Source organism: Hirsutella rhossiliensis (assembly GCF_020360975.1).
Source record: "Hirsutella rhossiliensis strain HR02 chromosome Unknown scaffold00011, whole genome shotgun sequence".
Classification (NCBI taxonomy): Eukaryota; Fungi; Ascomycota; class Sordariomycetes; order Hypocreales; family Ophiocordycipitaceae; genus Hirsutella; species Hirsutella rhossiliensis.
In genome coordinates, this window is record NW_025408677.1 from 2,379,069 (window position 1) to 2,399,080 (window position 20,012).

General features: G+C 54.4%; 7 protein-coding genes across 7 annotated transcripts; 4 read left to right on the plus strand and 3 right to left on the minus strand.

The window, feature by feature from the left end:
• Nucleotides 1–536: 536 nt before the first annotated feature.
• HRG_09087 (CDP-alcohol phosphatidyltransferase domain-containing protein) lies at nucleotides 537–1,460 on the plus strand (the record flags this gene model as incomplete). The annotated part of the gene is made up of 4 exons (XM_044867558.1): nucleotides 537–570; nucleotides 654–1,001; nucleotides 1,058–1,304; nucleotides 1,382–1,460. 4 exons carry the CDS (start codon nucleotides 537–539, stop codon nucleotides 1,458–1,460), a joined length of 708 nt encoding a protein of 235 aa, XP_044717579.1.
• A 36-nt stretch (nucleotides 1,461–1,496) lies between these two features.
• Nucleotides 1,497–3,907, minus strand: HRG_09088 (glucose inhibited division protein A domain-containing protein; the record flags this gene model as incomplete). Its single annotated transcript, XM_044867559.1, has 4 exons — nucleotides 1,497–1,590; nucleotides 1,779–3,376; nucleotides 3,472–3,736; nucleotides 3,813–3,907. The coding sequence occupies 4 exons, from the start codon at nucleotides 3,905–3,907 to the stop codon at nucleotides 1,497–1,499; spliced, it is 2,052 nt and encodes a 683-aa protein (XP_044717580.1).
• Nucleotides 3,908–4,322: 415 nt separating this feature from the next.
• Nucleotides 4,323–6,117, plus strand: HRG_09089 (sec1 family domain-containing protein; the record flags this gene model as incomplete). The annotated part of the gene is made up of 2 exons (XM_044867560.1): nucleotides 4,323–5,453; nucleotides 5,512–6,117. 2 exons carry the CDS (start codon nucleotides 4,323–4,325, stop codon nucleotides 6,115–6,117), a joined length of 1,737 nt encoding a protein of 578 aa, XP_044717581.1.
• A 487-nt stretch (nucleotides 6,118–6,604) lies between these two features.
• HRG_09090 (maintenance of mitochondrial morphology protein) lies at nucleotides 6,605–7,896 on the plus strand (the record flags this gene model as incomplete). Its single annotated transcript, XM_044867561.1, has 4 exons — nucleotides 6,605–6,642; nucleotides 6,699–7,231; nucleotides 7,289–7,648; nucleotides 7,700–7,896. The coding sequence occupies 4 exons, from the start codon at nucleotides 6,605–6,607 to the stop codon at nucleotides 7,894–7,896; spliced, it is 1,128 nt and encodes a 375-aa protein (XP_044717582.1).
• A 174-nt stretch (nucleotides 7,897–8,070) lies between these two features.
• On the minus strand, nucleotides 8,071–9,315 carry HRG_09091 (CAAX protease self-immunity domain-containing protein; the record flags this gene model as incomplete). Its single annotated transcript, XM_044867562.1, has 3 exons — nucleotides 8,071–8,550; nucleotides 8,668–9,096; nucleotides 9,250–9,315. The coding sequence occupies 3 exons, from the start codon at nucleotides 9,313–9,315 to the stop codon at nucleotides 8,071–8,073; spliced, it is 975 nt and encodes a 324-aa protein (XP_044717583.1).
• A 2,143-nt stretch (nucleotides 9,316–11,458) lies between these two features.
• On the plus strand, nucleotides 11,459–14,077 carry HRG_09092 (serine-rich protein; the record flags this gene model as incomplete). The annotated part of the gene is made up of 5 exons (XM_044867563.1): nucleotides 11,459–11,789; nucleotides 11,844–12,217; nucleotides 12,266–13,263; nucleotides 13,328–13,758; nucleotides 13,824–14,077. The coding sequence occupies 5 exons, from the start codon at nucleotides 11,459–11,461 to the stop codon at nucleotides 14,075–14,077; spliced, it is 2,388 nt and encodes a 795-aa protein (XP_044717584.1).
• A 513-nt stretch (nucleotides 14,078–14,590) lies between these two features.
• Nucleotides 14,591–16,540, minus strand: HRG_09093 (MBOAT, membrane-bound o-acyltransferase family domain-containing protein; the record flags this gene model as incomplete). The annotated part of the gene is made up of 6 exons (XM_044867564.1): nucleotides 14,591–14,808; nucleotides 14,863–15,021; nucleotides 15,145–16,166; nucleotides 16,253–16,352; nucleotides 16,419–16,463; nucleotides 16,519–16,540. 6 exons carry the CDS (start codon nucleotides 16,538–16,540, stop codon nucleotides 14,591–14,593), a joined length of 1,566 nt encoding a protein of 521 aa, XP_044717585.1.
• Between the last annotated feature and the right edge of the window lie 3,472 nt (nucleotides 16,541–20,012).

A 20,012-nucleotide genomic window follows, 5' to 3' on the forward strand; every position in this document is an offset into this window, starting at 1 on the left:
GGAAGATTAAGGTAGGTATATAGGTAGGTAAAGGTAGGTAGGTATTACGTGTTAGGTACCTTATAAACCTCGGTAGTCCGAAAATTCGCGTAGAGGGGAACAAGGCTGCAAGCTAAAGATTTGTACTGCAAGCCGACACACGTTCGTGAGTATTCCACCGTAAGCGAGCGTTGCCGAGCATTCCTCCACCTCCATGCCAGCAGCAAGCCTTCAAAGCACAGCCACAAAAACTCACGGTCACGAGGCGCTAGGAAACAAGGCCTCTTGAAGGGGTGACTAGACGGCGCAGACGACGGCGTGCAGCAGCGACCACCGGGGACCATGACGGAGGGGACGAGCTGAGCCGTGCAGCATCAGCCCACAGCTTTCAATGTCGTCGACTTGCTTCGGCCGCCTGGCTCCACTTCTACCTCATCGTCTGCCTTGGCCTCCCCTTCTCTCTGCCCGATGGCCTGCCCCGTGTCACCGGCTCGCCGCTGGGAAGACTGCCGCAGCTGTGCTGGCGCAACGTCCTGCACTGAGCTGGGACCAACAACATGGACTCGGGCAGCGGCGGCATCGACATCGCAGGTGAGTCCAGTTCAATTTTGTCTCCCGCAGGCAGGATCAAGGGCACTGGCTAGAAACGAGTTGTTGCTGTTACTGATGTGAAGGCCCTGGTTCGTCCAGCATCAAGCCTCCGCCCACCGAGACGGACCCCCGCGAACGCACGCCCAAGCCGAACCCGGCCCGCCTGCACGAAGACATTTACACCGTCCCCAACATCCTCACTCTGACGAGGCTCGCAGCCGCTCCTGGTATTGGCTGTCTGGTGCTTTACGATGCCCGGGCGTGGGCCGTCGGGCTGTTTGCCTATGCCGCCATCACCGACGTGGTCGACGGCTGGATTGCCCGGCGCTGGAACTGCAAGACGGTCGTGGGCACTGTGCTTGATCCCATGGCGGATAAGGCGCTCATGACTGTTCTGACGGCTTGTTTGGCTGTCACAGGCGACCTGCCAGGTATGGATTGGACATTTGCTTGCCTGCGCTTGACAAACGCTAACTGGCGTACGAAGTGTGGGTGGCGACCATCATCCTTGGAAGAGACGTTGGCTTGGGCATCGCGGCCATTTACTACCGCTGGATCTCCCTGCCGCCCCCAAAGACTTTTGCCCGCTATTGGGACTTCTCCTTGCCCTCGGCCGAGGTGCGCCCAACCACCATTAGCAAATACAACACCTTCCTTCAGCTGACCCTGGTCGGTGCGACCACCGTCGCTCCTCTTCTCGACGCCGATATGTCGTGGGCGCTCAACGTCTTGCAGTGAGTATCCGACTTGGCGGCCGCAGCGCCGGATGGTTGCCCGTGCTTCATGGCCCCGGTTTGCTGACTACAGTCAGATATGTCGTGGCCGTCACGACCCTGTGGAGCGGCCTGAGCTACATCTTAAGCAAGGACGCTGTCAAAATAATCAAGTAGGCGAAATCGTGGATAAGGACTCGTCATTCGATACATCTAAATTTCGGACTGAGACTGCCCGTCCAGCACCCAAGCCAAGTCAGACCCCCCATGGCCGTAGCCATGGCCGTAGCCAACGCACCCGAAGTCGCTGCGTCGCGTGCACAAGAACAATACAGCACGGAGCAGCTTGTATACCTCTCCAGCCTTGCTCGACTGGACTCGTCACACTATCTCACAAAACTGCTTCCCGTGTTGCAAGTGGCCCCCTCTGCGTCTGCCATCTGGCTCATCACACCAGGGGAGTGTCGCGCACGTCCACCCGCACGACGAACATACGCCAGTAGTCGGAGGCAGCCCGACGGAGTGACACCTTCGACGCGCCTGGCCTGTGCGAGCGTTTCTGGTCTGGTTGCCATAAGCACCTCCTTCTCAGACAAGGCCAAGCCAGGAATCAGACTATAATCGAGATCCAGTGGGATCCGAATATTTTCATCCCCGGTGAGCTGTCCGCGCTGTGCTTCTTGTAATTTCACGTAAGGGGCGTACGACGCCTCAACAACAACTCGATCCCTGATGCGCGGCCCATATGCCACAAGATCGGGACGGAGGGAGATGAGACGGTCCAGCTCGCCGGCACGTGAGTTGGAGCTGGACAGTCGAAGCATGTCTAGCCCGGTGCGGCGCCGAGAGGTACTCTTCAGTATGAATCCCATCTCCTGCAGCTGCTCTCGTGTCAACGTTATCTTGCTCAACATATTGATCAGGTCGCCAATCTGCTGCCGCTCATCACAGAACGCGCTCCAGCGCTTGTCTGAGACGACACCCCAATCTCTCCCCTTTTCTGTCAGCCGAACATCAGCGTTGTCGGCTCTAGCGGCCATGCGAAACTCGCTACGCGACGTAAACATCCTGTACGGCTCAGTCACACCCTTGGTAATCAGGTCGTCGATCATGATGCCAATGTAGCCGTCCGATCGGGACACCGATACAGCCGGCAGTCCCGTGGCGGCCCGCCCTGCGTTGATTCCCGCAACAATGCCTTGCCCGGCGGCTTCCTCGTACCCCGTCGTGCCGTTGATTTGCCCTGCGAAGTAGAGCCCAGAGATGGCCTTGGTTTCAAGCGAAGACTTGAGGCCGCGGGGGTCCAGGTAATCGTACTCTACACCATAGCCGGGTTGTAGCATCTTGACCTGCTCGAGGCCACGGATCGTGCGAAGCGCTTGCTCTTGTGCCTCTACGGGGATGGTCATCGATAGTCCGTTGGGGTAGATGACTGGGCTGTCGAATCCCTCTGGCTCCAGCCAGACGATATGGCGCTCCTTTTCCGCGAAGCGGAGAACTTTGGATTCCAGCGACGGGCAGTATCTTGGACCCTTGATCGTCTCGCGTATGTGAATAGTCTTGTCAAGATTTTCCCTCACAATCTGGTGCGTCGCCACGTTGGTGTGCGTGATGCTACACGTCATCTGATTCTCGACCGCCACGCTGCTATTGAGATAGCTAAACGGCATGGGCGGATCGTCCCCCAGCTGTGTCTGCAGCACCTTGAAATCAATGGTTTCACGGTCTAGCCGCGGCGGCGTGCCTGTTTTCAGCCGGCCCAGCCAGAACCCGGCATCTCGAAGAGACTTGGCCAGCCCAAACGTGGCCGCCTCACCAAGACGGCCAGCAGGGTAACTCTGCAGGCCGATATGTATCTCGCCGCCAAGGAATGTACCTGTGGTGATGATGACTCTGCCGGCGGACAAGGTCTGGCCACCGTCCAGTCGCACACCGGTCACAGCGCTCATGGCACCATCTCCAGTGGGAATGTCGAGCTTCGATAGTGTCAGGTCGGACACGCTCCCAAGAACGATGGAAAGGTTTTCGTGCGTTTCCAGGGCCTCCCTCATGTGCTTCATGTAAAGTTTCCGGTCTATTTGCGCGCGTGGGCCCTACATGGCGAAACGGAGACGTGAGCAAGTGTGACTCCCGGAAAAGAGGATTCAAGACGACCAGTCGGCGCATCCAGGGCCATCATAGCACTTACCCACACAGCCGGGCCCTTGCTACGATTCAGGACGTGGAATTGAACGCCGGCCTTGTCGATAATCCTGCCTGCTAGCCCGTCGAGAGCATCGATTTCACGAAGTATTGTGCCTTTCCCGATGCCCCCGAAGCTGGGGTTGCAGGAACAAGCTCCCAAGTTGTCGATTTTAGGGGTGATGAGTGCAGTCCTCGCGCCCAACCTCGCAGCAGCCGCGGAGGCCTCGGCGCCGGCATGTCCTCCACCGATGACAATGACATCAAACGGCCTGTTGTACATCGTTTTTCAGTTACGCTCCCTTTCCTCTGTACGGGCAAATCTGGAACTTGTTCGGCGCAACTGACCTTGGGCTGTCAGCTACCACGGCAAAACATCGCTTTCTGAGAATCTGGACTAGGCCTGGTCGCCAGGGCCGCCTCGGTCGTGCAAGGACGAACATGGCATGTTAACAGTCCATAACAAGTGTCGAACTGGGTCGAGGAGTGCCGCTGGAACCCTCGAGATTGATCTTGGCAGGTTGCACTTCGTGTGTACAAGGCCAGGTTGATTCAATTTCGCAAGGTTGAGGTGCTGGCATGACCTTTTTCGTCAAGCTTAGTCAGGACCTGGGTCAGGGCTAGACCACTGATTCGCCCAAAGGCGCGTCCTCCACGAGCCATCATCTTGCACTTCCAACGCTCCTCTCTATAGATCGGACAATCTTTGTCGAAGCTTGCCAGGCTCTACTCCGCGGCACAAGTGCTTTTCTTGCTGCGTTCATCCCGGCTGACTGTTTCCAGCTTCTCGTCATATGTACGCCACCTCGGCTCCGTATCTGGTGCTTTCGCCGCTTCCACTTGCGTTTGAGAGTCGCCATGGATGTGTCTCAGGCCGTGGCAGGCTACATCTCCAAGATTGTAACGCCGTCGGGGTCCAATTCTTCTGCCAAGATGAAGATCTTATTGCTAGATCGCGAGACCGTGTCCATCGTGTCGACGGCCGTCACGCAATCGTCACTGCTTAATTATGAGGTCTACCTCATCGACCGTCTCGAGAATGCCTCGCGGGAAAAAATGCGCCACCTTCGCTGCCTCTGCCTTGTACGGCCCTCCCCTGAAACCATCCAGCTCCTCGTCGACGAGCTTCGCGAACCCAAGTACGGAGAGTATCACCTTTACTTTACCAACGTGGCCAAAAAGTCGTCCCTGGAGCGCTTGGCCGAGGCCGACGACCATGAGGTAGTCAAGAGTGTCCAGGAGCATTTTGCCGACTACACCGTCATCAATCCAGATCTCTTCTCCCTCGGCTTTGCTCTTCCGCAGTGGCGCGTATGGGCCGGCAGCCCGGACACGTGGAATCCTGAGGCTCTTCAAAGATGCGCCGAAGGCCTCATCGCTGTTCTGCTTTCCCTCAAGAAAAAAACTCTCGTGAGGTATGAGAGAAGCAGCACTCTGGCCAAAAAACTGGCGTCAGAAGTGCGGTATCTTATGTCACAGGAGGAGCAGCTATTCGACTTTCGAAAAGTTGACACCCCCCCGCTTCTGCTGATCCTCGACCGAAGAGAGGATCCCATAACGCCGCTTCTCACGCAGTGGACATACCAGGCCATGGTCCACCACCTCCTTGGAATCCACAATGGCCGGGTGGATCTAAGTGAGGTGCCCGACATTAGGTCGGAGCTCCGGGAAGTCGTCTTGTCCCAGGATCAGGATCCCTTCTTCAAGAAGAACATGTTTCTCAATTTCGGTGACCTCGGCGGGAGCATCAAAGAGTACGTCGAGCAGTATCAGTCCAAGACCAAAACCAATGCCGACATCGAATCCATATCCGATATGAAGCGCTTTATCGAAGAGTATCCGGAATTCCGCAAGCTCTCGGGCAACGTGAGCAAGCATGTCACCTTGGTTTCTGAGCTCAGTCGCCGGGTCGCCGCCGAGAACCTGTTGGAGGTGAGCGAGACCGAGCAAAGCCTGGCATGCAACGACAACCACAATGCCGACTTAAAGGTGGGTGTCCATGTCTCCAGCGGTTCCCAGAGACTCGACCAATAACCAATCTACCCAGAACCTCCAAAGACTGGTCCAGATGCCCACCGTCACGGCCGGGGCCAAGGTCGGGCTAGTCGCGTTGTATGCTCTGCGATATCACAAGCACCCGTCTAATGCGCTTCCCATGCTCGCGGAGCTGCTGGTCGCGGCCGGCGGCGTGTCGCCGCGTCACGCAGACATGCCCAACAAGTTATTGGCATACCACTCGTCCCTCCACATGACGCAATCGAACAGCGGCATCTCGGAAATCTTCGAATCGGCCGGCATCTTCTCCGGGGCGTCAAGTCGCTTCAAGGGCCTCAAAGGAGTCGAGAATGTATATACGCAGCACACGACGCTTCTGGAAAGCACCCTGCAAAATCTTATCAAGGGGCGCCTCAAGGAACAACGGTACCCATTCATGGAAGGGAGTGGCTCGACAAGAGACAAGCCGCAGGACATCATTGTCTTCATGATTGGAGGCGCCACCTACGAAGAAGCCAAGATGGTAGCCGGCATCAACGCAACCACTCCTGGCGTCCGCGTGGTGCTGGGCGGCACGTCAATGCATAATGCTGCAACATTTCTCGAGGAGGTCGAGGATGTAGTGGGCACATGGCCTGAGGCACGAAGCCGAAGATGAGGCAGCAGCTACGGTTTGTGCGGTCCGCAGCAACGTCGACACAGCGATGACGCGGGGCCTCAACAATCCACGGCATCCGCGACCGGTAGACCGCGCTCGAGGGTCAAGGCGGCATAGATATTTGGCCAGGGCCCGGGAACGAAAGCGTCGTCTGGCTGGGCGCGACTGCGAGAACAAGCGTTGATTGCCTAGCACTTACAATTAGGCGCGTGCCTTCGCGTTCGCAAGGCCAGTAATGAGCGACAGCATGCAATTTTTTTGCCTGGACTTGTGCTTGAATGAACAGGCGTTGTTTCGAGGACCCTGTGCTTACCTAAAGCTTCCTTCCAGAGGCTAAACAAATTGCCGGTGGCTGGCTTATCAAAGACACCCTCGACTCAGCCACCACATCGCTGGACAGCAGCCAAGTTCTCAGGACCGCTTGCAGATTCCTGTCGGCCGCTACCTACCGTACCCACGGCAACAACGTGGCAGCCCGTGGCGAATCATGGCATCACGAGACTGTCCTTCGGGAAACGAAACAGCGTGAGCCGTTTCGCCCGCCGCGAGCCTAATCTAGCTGACCCTCCGGACAGCTACAGGCTTTCCTTTACGCAGGGGCTCATTGTCGGCCAGCTGTCCGTGGTGCTGATACTGGCCGCCTTTATCAAGTTTTTCATCTTTGGGGATCCGCCCTCTCCCGACGTGACCTCGTCGCTGAGGGCTACCGAGCGCAGGGCGAGGACCTTGACTCACAAGCAGTCGCTCCTCAGCCTGCGTTCACCTAGCCAGCGGCAGGGTCAAGCATTGAGCCGCAAGAAGTCGAGCGTCCTCAGGAATCAACCTGCCCTGACAATAGGCTCAATACTGAGCAAAACATACTACAACGTCGACAGTCACCAGCCAGAGAGCCTCGACTGGTTCAATGTCCTGGTCGCCCAGACCATCGCCCAGTTCCGCAGTGACGCTCAGCACGACGACGCCATCCTCGACTCCCTCACCAAGGCTCTCAACGGAACGTCACGGCCCGACTTTGTCGACGACATTCGGGTCACCGAGCTCAGCCTGGGCAACGACTTTCCAATCTTCAGCAACTGCCGCATCATCCCAGTTGACGAGGATGGGCTCACTCTTGGCAACGGCATCAAATTCGATGCTGCTTCAGCGGCCAGGGACGGGACGCGGCTTCAAGCCAGAATGGACGTGGACTTGAGCGACATGCTTACACTGGCCGTGGAGACGAAGCTCCTCCTCAACTACCCCAAAAAGCTATCAGCAGTCCTACCCGTGGCCTTGTCCGTGTCCGTGGTCAGGTTCAGTGGGACGCTGTCCATTTCCTTCATCCCTAGCAACCCATCACAGTCATCCCCAACCATGATGACCTTTAGCTTTCTCGATGACTACCGCCTCGACTTTTCCATCCGGAGCCTTCTGGGCAGCCGCTCAAGACTACAAGACGTGCCCAAGATTGCCCAGCTTGTCGAGGCACGGTTGCACCGGTGGTTTGATGAGCGCGCTGTCGAGCCGCGCTTCCAGGAAATCGCATTGCCAAGTATGTGGCCGAGAAAAAGGAACACCAGGGGGCCAGACGATTCCCTGGCAGACGGTGGCGGTTCCGTTGGACGAGCCAAGGGAAGGGAGCTGGGCCGTGATCTGCGGGACGAAGTGCCCCTAGGCGACAATGAGTGGAGAGAGGCCAACTCGTCACTCAGGCACCGAAGGCCTCTAGGCGCAAGGGAGGGGAGCGAGTTTTCCATGCCAGGCTCGCTTCCCGATGTCAAGATTGGCGCCAGGCCCTAAATTCGCGAAGAAGCCACATAGCATCCCTGCATTGGGCTAGGCATTACCTGAGTGCATCGATTGGCCCAAGCATACGCAGAGTCTAACGAGGGCCATGACACTGGTAAGATCAAGGCTGTTGCGCGGCCGGAGAATTCATGAAGACTGAGCATTCAAGGCGCTGCAACAGCGTACTCAAAAGACAGCCAGGGCCATGGGCGACTCTGTCAGGGCATACAAATTGGAGTACCAGAGCGCGAAGCCAGCCACGAGCAGGAGGTAGTAGAGTGCAGTCCATGTCGCTGGAGAGGGGGGGGCGGAAAGATCGCGGCGGAACAACCAGTGAGGCTCCACAGCGCCCCAGAGTCGCGGAAGACCCATGGAATTGCAGAGAGCGTGTGCAGATATGGCAGCAAGCAGTGAGCCTGTACGCAGGAATATGAAGGTAGCATACACACCGAAAATGTACGTGTACAAAAACTGAAAGACTGAGCGGGCGACGGCGGTGATGAGAGGAGTTTGGGGATGAGTAATGCGGAACTCGTAGAAATGGTGAAGGTGGGCGAGGCCAAAGACCAAGGGAGACCGGAGAATGATGTTGGTAGAATCAGAGCCGGCGAGCAGCAGCAACGGCACAGCAGCGGACCTAAAGAGACATTCTTCAGTGACGGGGCCCTGACAGAAGAATTAGTATTGATCAGCAACGCATGATACTTGAAGGGTAAGCTCGAAAGCGACCGCCAGAGGAGCGAGTGGCTCCGACTCAGGGCAAACTTTGGGAGGTCAACGCACAGCGACAATATTCCGCCAAGTCGGCCAATCGAGCCAGACGTGTCTCAAGGGCTTGAGTTTCGGCCACCGTCTCCAGACACCGTCGATGAAGAGACATTCATAGAGAGGACCGGCAAAGAGCAGAGCGGTGAGAAGGTGAGCCTTGGCAGTCTCGGGCAGGCCAAGTGGCCAATATCCCATGAGATGAATAGGGAACTGGCTACGGTGGCCGGTGGTGGAATACCCGGATGCTGAGGCGAAGGTGAGGCTGGCGACTGGGGCGAAGCGATGGATTATGAGTAGGGTGGACACGGAGCAGACGGTGGTGGACAGGGAGACGGCGCGTATTCGGGCGCGAATGGCCTCCGGGGCATCCCTCGAACGGGCTGGCGAGGCCCTAGTAGCAGCTGAAGCGTAGAGAGGCAGAACGTAGACGAGGCAGTATGCTATCTGTCTCGGATAGGCTCGTTTTAGCGGGCGTCGATGCACAGGGAGCGGGTGAAGTCAGGGTTGGGTTGTTGGCATCCCGGTGGGGGTGGCAAAAGGGAAGACAATTGCCTTTGCTGTGCATTTCGCCGAGCTACAACAAGGTGCTCGACTCACCAAGAGGCAGTAAGCCTGGGACTGGCCGAGGCTGGGCTTTATCAAGCCGAAACTCGGCGGTTCCATGCCGAAGTGTTGCTATTTGGTGTTGTGAATCGCCTATCGGCTTGGAAGTTGGAACGAGGAAGGATAGGGCCACGGCGTACAAAGTACCTACGGAATACAGTAAGGAGTCTGCTAACCGGACTTTCAGCGGGATGCAAGCAGCGGCCACTTGGCAACCTACAGTAGGTAGGCCAAGGTTTTCACAGGACGAAAAATTCGACCAGAGGGAGAGCAGAGGGATCTTAGAGCCACAAGGGAAGCTGCGGGCACCTCCCAGCGACAAACTAACGCACCTCGTACATGGACGCGAAATTACCGCCTCGCTGCGGCATACAGCACATGCAAGGAGCAGCTGCCTTACTAAGTAATGAGGGCTTACCGTACAGGGAGGCGCTAATATCACGTTCTCGGATGCAGCGAGTGTTTGCTTCCGCGTTCCCCCTCTTTCCCGCATATACCTGACCAGGTTTGTTTGCGTGGTGCCCTAAATTCGTCGCATTGCGTCTCAAGAGTCGGGACGATGAAGGTAGATGCGAAGCCCACTCGAGATACAGCCGAGACTGGACGAAGCCACGACAGCGAGTGAGCACGTGCACTTGGTTGGACAAGCAAACCCCCAGTTGCGGGATAGATGCTGCTATGCTGCTTCCTAGACGTGGATTGGCTGCCTTGTCTTGGTCACCGCGCTCGAATATTTTTGTTTCCTTTTGCGAACAAGACTGACTGACTAATCATGTTTGGCAATCAGGGCGTGGCCACACGAGGAAAACGCGAACCGGCCGCGCTTACGGCTGCAACCACTCTAGGGGAAAGAGGCCTGACTCGGCTGCTTCATGCGATCCGATCGTGGGCCGGTACAGGACATGGGCCTGATGGAACCGGCTCTGGAGTGCCAATCGTGGTAACTTTGATGGAACCGCGAATCTGGACAATGCTCCCGCCGACCCGAGTCTCGAGGAAAACCGCGCCCCTCCCTAGGCGTCTAGGGACAAGGCAGTGCGAGAAGGGAAAAAGGGGACAGTCGACTGACGCAGGAGGTATTGGACTGGAAGAGCTTCGCTGCCCTCCGAGTTGGTGCCTAATCACTTCCTCGAACAAACACGCCCCTGCTTCTCGCTGCTGCAACTGGCTGCAGGAGGTCATCAAACAACGCCCACTAAAACAACAGCCCGCCGTGGTTCATGTCCCAACCAGCACCCACACTGGTAGCGCATGCATGCATAAGGTACATACGCGCACATGGAAACGTCTTCGTTTATTCGTTGATCCGTTCGCTCTTCATCTCTCCTCCCCCTTCCCCTGCTTGGTTGGTAGGCGGTCAGTCAAGCCGCCCGGCGGCGCTATGCGGCCTCGTGGATATCCAGACGTCGTCTGTGTACAAAGCCGAGGCCCCGACTGCGACAAAACCCACCCTTGACCCGGTCGGTGGTTCTACTTCTTGTTCCTCGTTCGGTCAGCATGGTGATTGATGCCATGTTACTGCTAGTCGTGGTGATTCTTCGGTGGCCTCTGTCCCTTCTTTCTCCGTCACTCCTTTTCACCTTGTGACCCTCGAGTCCTGTCCCTCCTTACCGTCTATTGTATTGTATTAACTCTTTTCTTCTTCGGATTCCTGCCACCACTCATCGTCTTTGCATCGTTCTCTGGCCTCGTCTGGCTTCAAAACCATCTTGAACCCTGTTCCGGTGTCTTTCAGGAAATATCTTCCTCTTCGTCTTATTCGCAGTTTCTTTTCTCCTCCACGTTCTCGTCCTCCTTCGTTTCAGGGACCTCCGCACATCACAGCGTCCTCCCGGCATTTCCTTTCGCTTGTGCCATGTTCACCATGAATGTTTCGTTTTAATTATAGTCTCGCGCAACCAAGACCGTCGACCACTTCGGCTTTGCCTTGTGCAGCCACAGCTTCAGCAGCAGAGTCATTTTTTGTCTTGCCGGCGATACTTTACCTGATCTTAATCCAGCTCGCCGTCAAAAGCAGCGTGGCACCTTCTTACTACATCACCCGGCCTCCTGTCGACTGAATTCAATCACCGATCTTTTCTTGCTCTGGCTCACCAAAGTTCGGGTCGCCTTGTTGCGTCCAGTGCTTGCGGGCAATGGAAGTGGCTGCACCCGCTGGCGGCGTCTAGTGGTTAGTGGTTAGTGGTCGGAACGAGAGCCGAGCATGTCCGCGACGCCGCCTCGTGCGTCGGAGCGCCGAGCCCTTCACGAGCGGACGCCTTCGGAGCAAAACAGGCTCCAAGTTCGGCTAGTGCCATACACTCCTCCTCGCCTCAGCTTCGATGGCTCGCTCCCAACCCTGTCCCGATCAGCCTCCGGCGTCCACCGCCCAACTTCTCCCTCTGACCCGGCTTCCCCAGACTCGCCGTCGGGGGTCAAATCCATCGACAAGGGCAAAGACAAGGCTCGCCCCAGCCATCACAGAGGCCAGACGCGCGAGCCATCTCACTTGGGCATTTCTCGCCCGTCCACATTCTCGGACTGCAACGTCAATCGTTTGTCCCGCTCATCCCTATCCCCGTCCGAGTCTCCCCGGTCGCCGGAACCAGTGCAGCCCCAGCAGCAGTCGCCGGAGCCCACTTCTTTCCGGCGTCGGTCCAAGTTTATCAGCCTCTACTCGGACAAGAAGTTCTCCCCTCTTCCTCATTCCTGCTCAACCTCCTCTGCCACCTACTCGTCAAAGTCCGCGCGAAGGTCCTCGACAGTTCCGAGCAGCTCCCGGGACCCCTCCGCCTCCATCGTTCTCGTCGATGACCGCTGCAGCTCTCCCCTTTCGCCTCTTCACGAAGAATTCTCGCCAACGCCCGCCTCTGGTCGCTCAACTTGTGCCTCGCCCTCGTCCTGGAACTATCGCTTCGTGGGTGGCTTGCGCAAAGGGCACCGTCGCGCTCCAGGCGCCAGCCAGACAGCTTCTGCCAGTGTCGTGAAATCGTCCGTTTCTAACCCGCGGCTACTGTCCCGCCTTCGGAAGGCGTCTCCAACCTCTCGGCCAAATGTCAGTCCCCTTTGCGCCAGAGACTCTTTCCAGTCCGCTCGATCAGGATCCACCCAATCCGAGAGGTCCAACTATAAGATTTATGCCAATAGTTCTCCGGCCCCTGGCGCCGCCGCCTCGGGTACTCTAGAGGAGTCATTCTGCACTGATCCCGAAGGTGTATATACACCCAACTCTAGCCATGCAAACGTGGTGGTTCTGGGCGACACCTCCTCCAGCCAGTCTGTCGACGACCAAGCCGGCGAAAGCGAAGCAAACTACCATGTCGCCAGTGGCGACTTGGCACCCCGTCTCAAGCTGAGGTCGGGATTCTCGAGGGAAAGCTTGCTCGTGTCGCCGCTGCAACCTTCTCAAAGAAACTCGGCGGAGCAGCCCGGCGTGCTGAAGTCATGTTCTCGCGGCTCGAGTCATGCCAGTTCCTTGAGCTCAGTGTCCAGCATCGTCATCGAGGAGACCTTTACTTCTTTACTCGCCGGAGCTGCTCCCACATGCATGGCAGGCGAGTCTTCGGGGGACGACTCTTCACATCGGCCTGCCAACAGTGGTTCGAGCAACGCCCGCTGGGCCTTGTTTCGGCGGCCTCAGTGGGACCCTGCGCTGTCGACAGTCACCTCAGACAGTGCAGGGGTCAGCAAAGGCCGATCACATACCCTTTCATCGGTGCCTGGCTCCAACGGCCGCGGCGGTCAAGGCCAGGTGGTGGCAGCTAATGCGGTGGGCGACTACCCAGCATGCCCGTCGCCCGTGCACAGGAGGCTCTCCAATCGGGAGCAGCATCGCAACACCATACGGTTGATTCGGAATCAAGACGAACACGGTGATGGTCTCACAGACCTCGAGGCACCCCATCACCACCCGTCCCGCTCTCGAATGCACAGCCTTTTATCCAGCTATTCATCCGATAGGAACCTGCGATCTTCCAGCAGCTCGCGCAGCAGCAGCCTCAGTCGTTCCTCGGTTCCAGCATGGGCCAGGTAAAGGAGCACCAAACATCCAGGAGACGGTCCAGGTGCTCGGTGATGGCTGACTCTTTTGCAGGCTTTACTATGGCAGCGGCGAGCGCCGATGGTTGGCTGCCAAGTTGTCGACTGAATCAATGTTCTCGGAGTTCACCGGCGATTCGCGCGGCAGCACTTTTCCCAGTCGGTCCCCGAGCGCTGATCTGTTCCCCGCTGTCATTCAAAGTCCCCGGCGACGTCCACGCGAGCCAGCTTCCCCTGCAAGACGTAGCGGCACGACCTCGGACGGTGACAACACCGACACGGCACCATACACAACCACTCCCTTAGCTAGCAGGTTGAGGACGCAGACGTCAAGTATCTGGTCGCCGCATCTCCGCAGGGACCGTCGCGCAATTGGATACGGAATCTGGGAACCTCCATCTGCTGTGTGGTCGACCAACAGAGTCTGGCTCAGCCGCCAGAATCTCCAGCCCATCTTATTCGTGGTAGGCTTTGTCTTTCCCTTGGGTAAGTAGCGAACTCCTCACGATGGGCCGATTTATTCGCGGATACTGACCGGACAAACGGGACAGCATGGGCGATTGCCTCCTTCCTTCCACTCCCGCCCATATCGGGTCCTGAAATGGCGCAAATGAATCCCAGCATGAGTCATCTCGATCTCCGGCTCGAGGCCAATTCCCCGATGGACATGTTGGATATGCGGCTTTACAACCATGCTCGCTGGTGGAGGACGCTCAACAGAGCCATGGGTATCGTCGGCATTTTCGTCATCGGTGCCATTATCGCTCTCATCGTCTTTGGCGTACGCCAGCAATGGAGATACTGACCGGCCTTGCAATTGCATCAGCTCCCTGGCCAATGCCGGCTCCGGTGCCCATGTCAAGGCATCATGACGACATGACGACATAACGACCCTTTTTATTCTCGACTTGGCGAATCTGCGACCTTTGCATCTCATTCATCTTCTGGCGTCTTCTCAGTGTCAAACATTGATATGTCCTGCTATTTTCTCTCTCCTGGGCGTTTGCTTGCGAAAGCAAAGGCTTGGTTCCGACAGTAGTGGCCATGGCCTGGGTAGATGTTATTATTCCTTGATGACTGACGAAGCTATGCCAGTCATGGGATTTTCCTTGTTCCTTGACTCAGAGACGGACCTGATACCTTCTAACATTGGGGTTGAGACAATGAGTTTTTGATAATGACAGATGAGCATTGGATAATAATGATCAATACAGGGTGTACAAGCGCCCTTGTGGCTCGATTTGGATGGCATTGCTCTCTTGGATCAAATGAGTAACATGCGACTGGGGCTTGTCTAGATAAACCAAGCCAGTTGACGTCACGGCGCCTTCTTTCGCTGCCGCGCTTCTACTTCAGCCCTTATTTCCTTCATGGCGTCATTCATGTCCTGCTCAAGATCTTTCGAAATGCCTAAAATCGGCTCCCCGCCCGTCAGGCTCTCGGTGCTAATGGACCGCACCAACTTGGCATTCGCCTTGCCTTGTCTTTTATCTAGTTCGGCCTTCAAGGCAGCCTTGCCTGGCGAGGCAAAGAAGGCTAGGCAGGCAAGGGTCCAACCAAGTCCATAAAAATATACATTAGACCACGCACGGACGGATTCTCTAGACTCGAGTAAGAGGAAGGGAGTTGTGGCGAAAGAGAAAGTCAGCTGAGTGGCGATGTAACTAGCAACGTCGTAGTACTTTTTCCAGGGGTTTGATCCGCCACCAATGGGATCCAGGAAAAAGGGACGGACAAGGCGGCGGAAGTCTAGTACATGATATTAGCATCGAGCTGGTAAATGGGCAAACCAGGGGGCAGGAGCAGTCCGGAAGATGCCTCTGGGGTTGAAAAAAAAGACTACATGGCATGGCGAGGCTGGATCAAACTTACTTTTGGCGGCCGTCTGGATCAAACTCGCCAGAATAAAGGTCAGGTAGTATCCAGGGTAAAAGCCGTGCCAGAGAGCGCTGGTCACGAAAGTGGCCATGCTGGCACGGAAGCCCGGCTTCTTGCCGCGAGGTGTCACCCGCAGATAGACATAGTTCCTCAGCCAATTGTTCGTGTTCATGTTCCATCCAGCTAGGTAACCTCGTGGGTTCTGAGCCGTCTCTACCATCCAGGGGTCGATGTTTTGGAGGCGATTCCACGAAACTTTGCCGGTAACGGGGTCGACCCCGTTGTAGCCAAGCCCGGCAAGGATGCAAGAACCCTCGGCCAATGTCCATACGCCGTAGTATTTGAATCTGGCTACCAGATTCACCATGTACATTATTCCAATGCGGCGGAGGAGGCCATGCCGCAAGTACGATTTGGCCACCATTTGCTCCGGGCTGAAAGTGGATGACAAGTAAACAAACAGGCCGATCCAGAGCAGACCATATAGGGCCTTGAGCATAGCAGGAGTGCCGCTGCGTGGTATCTTGCGCCTCTTCCTCACAGGAGGTCGTTTTGCGGGTTCGACTTCGGAAGGCATATCGAACATGGACGTGTCGATCCAACGACGGTACTCTGCGTAGTCAAAAGCGGGCCCGGCGAGGAGGCCAGGGAAGAAGAGGACATATGCGGCGAAATCAAGGACCGAAGGAAGGGCGCGAAGAGCCCGGTCCTTCTGGAAGTCTGACAGGTATTCATCTTGCAGCTGGCCATCGGCGACGTTCCAGCAGAAAGCGCTGAGCTTCATGACTAGGACCATCTGGGCTCCCGTGATATCGACCGTGGACGGGCTGTTGGCAACTTGGCGCCGGATGTGACTGAGAGACATGTGGCACATTAGGAAGACGAAGCCGATCCAGGGCATGTAGGGGCTCTTCCGAAGGTACTTGGCGATGCAGAAGGTGCCGGCCGCACTGGCAAGCAGATTCGCGAGGCCGCGCCACAGGTCGAACAGTCCGACAAGGTAAAAGATGGAGGTGCTGCAACCAACAAGGAGAGTGGTCAGCATGCGTCAGGGAGCTCGCTGGAGAAGGGGGGGGGGAGTTGACAATGGCGTCGCTTGTACCTTATGATGAATATATTTTTGCGCTGGGGCTTGGCGTCTGGGAGCCGCTTCAGGACCCCGGCCAACGGGTAGGAGATGAGAAACGAAAATATGATTTTGACTGATCGAGCGACAATGCAGACGGCGTTAGACAGAGTTGCCACGCAGAGTAAAGGGAAGCGCTCACCCTCGTCGGGGGAGGCACCGACACTCGTCGCGAAGACCTCGAAAGCTGCAGCAAAGGGCGAATTAGTCTCGCGGCTCCAGGAGGAGCGAGGAAAACTGACGCCAATGCAGGAACCGGGGCATCTTGGGTGCGCAGTCGGCCCCAGGTTTACGAACATAGCAGTCGCAGTAAGGTAGAGAATCGACGAGAGATGTCGAGCCACCGTGTGCCTCTTTATAAGCCGCACAGACAAGCTGTCGTCTCGGGACGCTGGGAGGCGAGGTCCCATTAGAGTGTTGGTGCTAGGCATTAAGCAGAGCGGGATCATCGGAAGGCCCGATTAAGCTTTGCGTAATGCAGCTACATAAAGAAACCGGACCCCTTTTAATTATCCAATGCACTGTTTTTATTCCCCCTATATATAAAAGAGTATTGCTAACTCTATATATACGTATTGCTATCCGTATATTCGCCCTATTTTTAAGATACGTACTAACGCTAGCCCGCCCCGCCTATTTATACCGCGCGCGCCTAGTAAGTACCTATAGGCCTTGACTATAGAGCCGACCGGTCTGCCTAACGAGCCGGCTAAATGTAGGGAAAGTATAAGTCAGCCCACCTAAAGTCCGGCACACCCTAACACCGGCACTCTCTACAATACTAAGGCAGGCACATTCTAACAGTAATTAAAGCCGTATTTTAACGTTACGATAGTTAATTATAGTGTTTTCTAGCTATTTAAGCTGCCAGCTACTATATAGAGCTTTAAAATCTACGTCTTAATTAGCTGCGGTAATAGCAGCCGGCTCGAGGATACGCTCGAGCCGCTGCCTCGTCTTAATAACTTAATTAATCTATATAAACTAGCTATTAGGATCCTATAGAACCTTTTTCTATTTTTAAGGCCGTAGACGATATTTAATGCTTAAGCTATTATATTCGAAGCTAGGTAGCTATAAGCTACTAATTTTAATTATTAAGGGCATAGCTAACTTTACTAAAAAGTAGTCGGATTATATAGTTAACTTAACCGCGATTTTCTAGCCCTATAACGAGGCGGCGAACTTCTTATAATCGTTTAAGCGTTTTAAGGGCATTATTATTAGCTAAGGAGCTAATATTCTTCCTTTTTAATAGCGTTAATAGCGTTAACGGCTATAGTAAGATAAAGCGGCTTAATAAGGGCTTTACTATATTAATTAGCTATAAACTAAACCCGCGCTAACCTCCCTTAATATTCTTTTTAGTTAGGCTAGCCTACCGGGCTTTATAGTAAATATAAAGGAAGGTAGCCTTATTAATTAGCGCTATATCGTCGAAAGATATAATTTTCTTAAGTTAACGTTAGTATACGGCCTTAATAGGTAAGAAAACCGAGATATTAAGTAGTTAAAGGATATATAAGGAGTATAATAGTAGGAAAAGGAGATATATACTATTTTAAAAGCATTTATATATAAAATTATTAGTCTAATAACTCCTATAGCCGTTAATAATAAGAAGAGGATTGCCTTACTTATAGTACCTTATTTAAGGGATAAAAACCTACTTTAGCTACTAAATAGCAATAGTATTACTTATCTAGCCCTTTTTTTTTTTATATTATTACTCGTATATAGCCTCTAGGGCTATAGCGAGGCTAATAAGGGCCTAGGCCCTTATTAGTAGCCCTAGCTAGCTATAGAGCCCGGGGGCTTATAACTAATTAGGGAAAGGGTAGCTATAAAGGCAGAGATAAAGGAAAGGTTAATCTAGTTCCTCCTACGCGGTGTTTTTCCCCCTTAAGGGCCCTAGGGCCCCTAGGTTACTCTTTTTCGAGCTACTTAGCCGTTCCTATCTTTATTTTAGCTAAGAAGGTTATAAGGGCTTCCCTTCCTTCCTTAGTGCTATAGAGAAAAGGTAGGCTAAGGGCCTCCTTCTATCCCTTTAAGGCCTAGTATAGGACCTCTCTTTCCCTCTTATAGTTCGGGTACCTTAGGATAAGGTGCTTAGCCGTATACCTTCCTTAGCTATAGCGGTAGTCGTCTTAGCCTACCTTATTAACCCTTTTTAAGAAGGATAATAGGAAGCCGGCCCCGAGGAGAAGTTAGTAGTAGGCTAAAAGGGTCGGCCTAGGCCTTCCTATAAGGTCCTTTTCCGGGCTAAAGGCTAGGCGGGGGGTCTTTTAAATAGACGTATAGTGCTTACCTAAGCCTTTAGCCTTAGGGCCTTTAGCTACCTCGGTAGCCTAGAGGCCCTTCTAGTAGTCCTTAGTAGCTTATCGGACCTTTCTTCGTAGGTAGCTAATAGAGACTATAGGGGTCCCTTACGTAAGGGCCCCTAGGCCTCTCTTAGCTAGCTAGTTAGCTAGCTCGTTACTAAAGATCCCTAGGTAGCTAGGGCACTAGTATAGCCGTATATTATAGAAGGCCTCTAGGTTTATTAAGAGCCTTCTAATATATATAGCTAGGTCCGAGTAGCCTTTAGCTTTTTATATAGCGGCTTAGCTATCTATAAAGATATAAGCCTCTATAGGGGGGTTAAGGGGGCTAGACCTTAGAGGCCGAGGCCTCTTAGCTAGGTCCTCTAGGACCCTTAGTATCGCGAATAGCTCTACGTCGGCTACTTCGATAGAGGGCCCTAGGTTCTCGTAGTACGCCTTACTAGGCCTATTTTCTAGGCCTATCTTATAGAAGGAGTAGGCGTTAGTCACTATAGGGGACCCCTTAGGGCACCCCTTAGAGCCGTCGGTATAGAAGACTAAGGGCTATAGCCCGAAGTCTTCTAAGCTAGCTAGGTTAGCTAAGAGGCGTTAGTGCTACTTCTTAGCTAGGGGCTTAAGGGCCTCTATTATCGTAATAGAGGCCTTAGGCTCTAGAGCCTATAGGGGCTCCTAGCTAGCTTTCCTTCTTTCTAAGCTATAGTTAGGCCCTATAATAGCTACTAGGCCTTTAAGGAGGCGGAAGAGTTATATATAGAGCCTAATATAGCTTAGGGCTCCTAGGTTAGAGCCTAAGTCGGCGAGGTTATCCTATACGGCTAGGTTATAAGCCTGCCTTATAGGGTGATTCGGTAAGAGGTATAGGGTTCGAAGGGCATAGGAGAGGCATACCTTTTTAAACCGTACCTCTAGTAGTAGGAGGGCTGCTTTAGCTTCTAGGGCCCTAATAGGGGATCCTTTAAAGGCCCCTAGGACTTTTAGGAGGGCCTAGTTCTAAAGCCTTTAGAAAGGCTTTATTAAGCTCCTAGGGGTCTTAGGCCCCCTATACTAAAGCTAGGCCCTATAGTCTACTATCGAGGTCACGTAGGCCTAGTAGAGCTGCCTCGAAGCTTTAAACGATAGGCCTCTTTATATAGAGACTAAGCGGGATAGCCCTTTAAAGGCAGCTTATATAGAGGCTACCTTCTTTTCGATATATTATTTAAATAGGAGCCTAGAGTTAAAGAAGACCGCTAGCTACCGTACTAAGGGCTTCGCTTCGAAAAATAGGCCTCCTACCTTTATACCCTCTAAAATAGGCTGCCTTTGCCTACTAAAGTAGATAAGTTCCGTCTTAGAGGGGTCGAAATAGACCCCTTAGTCCTTAGCTTATTCGAATAGGTTAGTAGCTATAGCTTCTAGCTACCGGGCGTTCT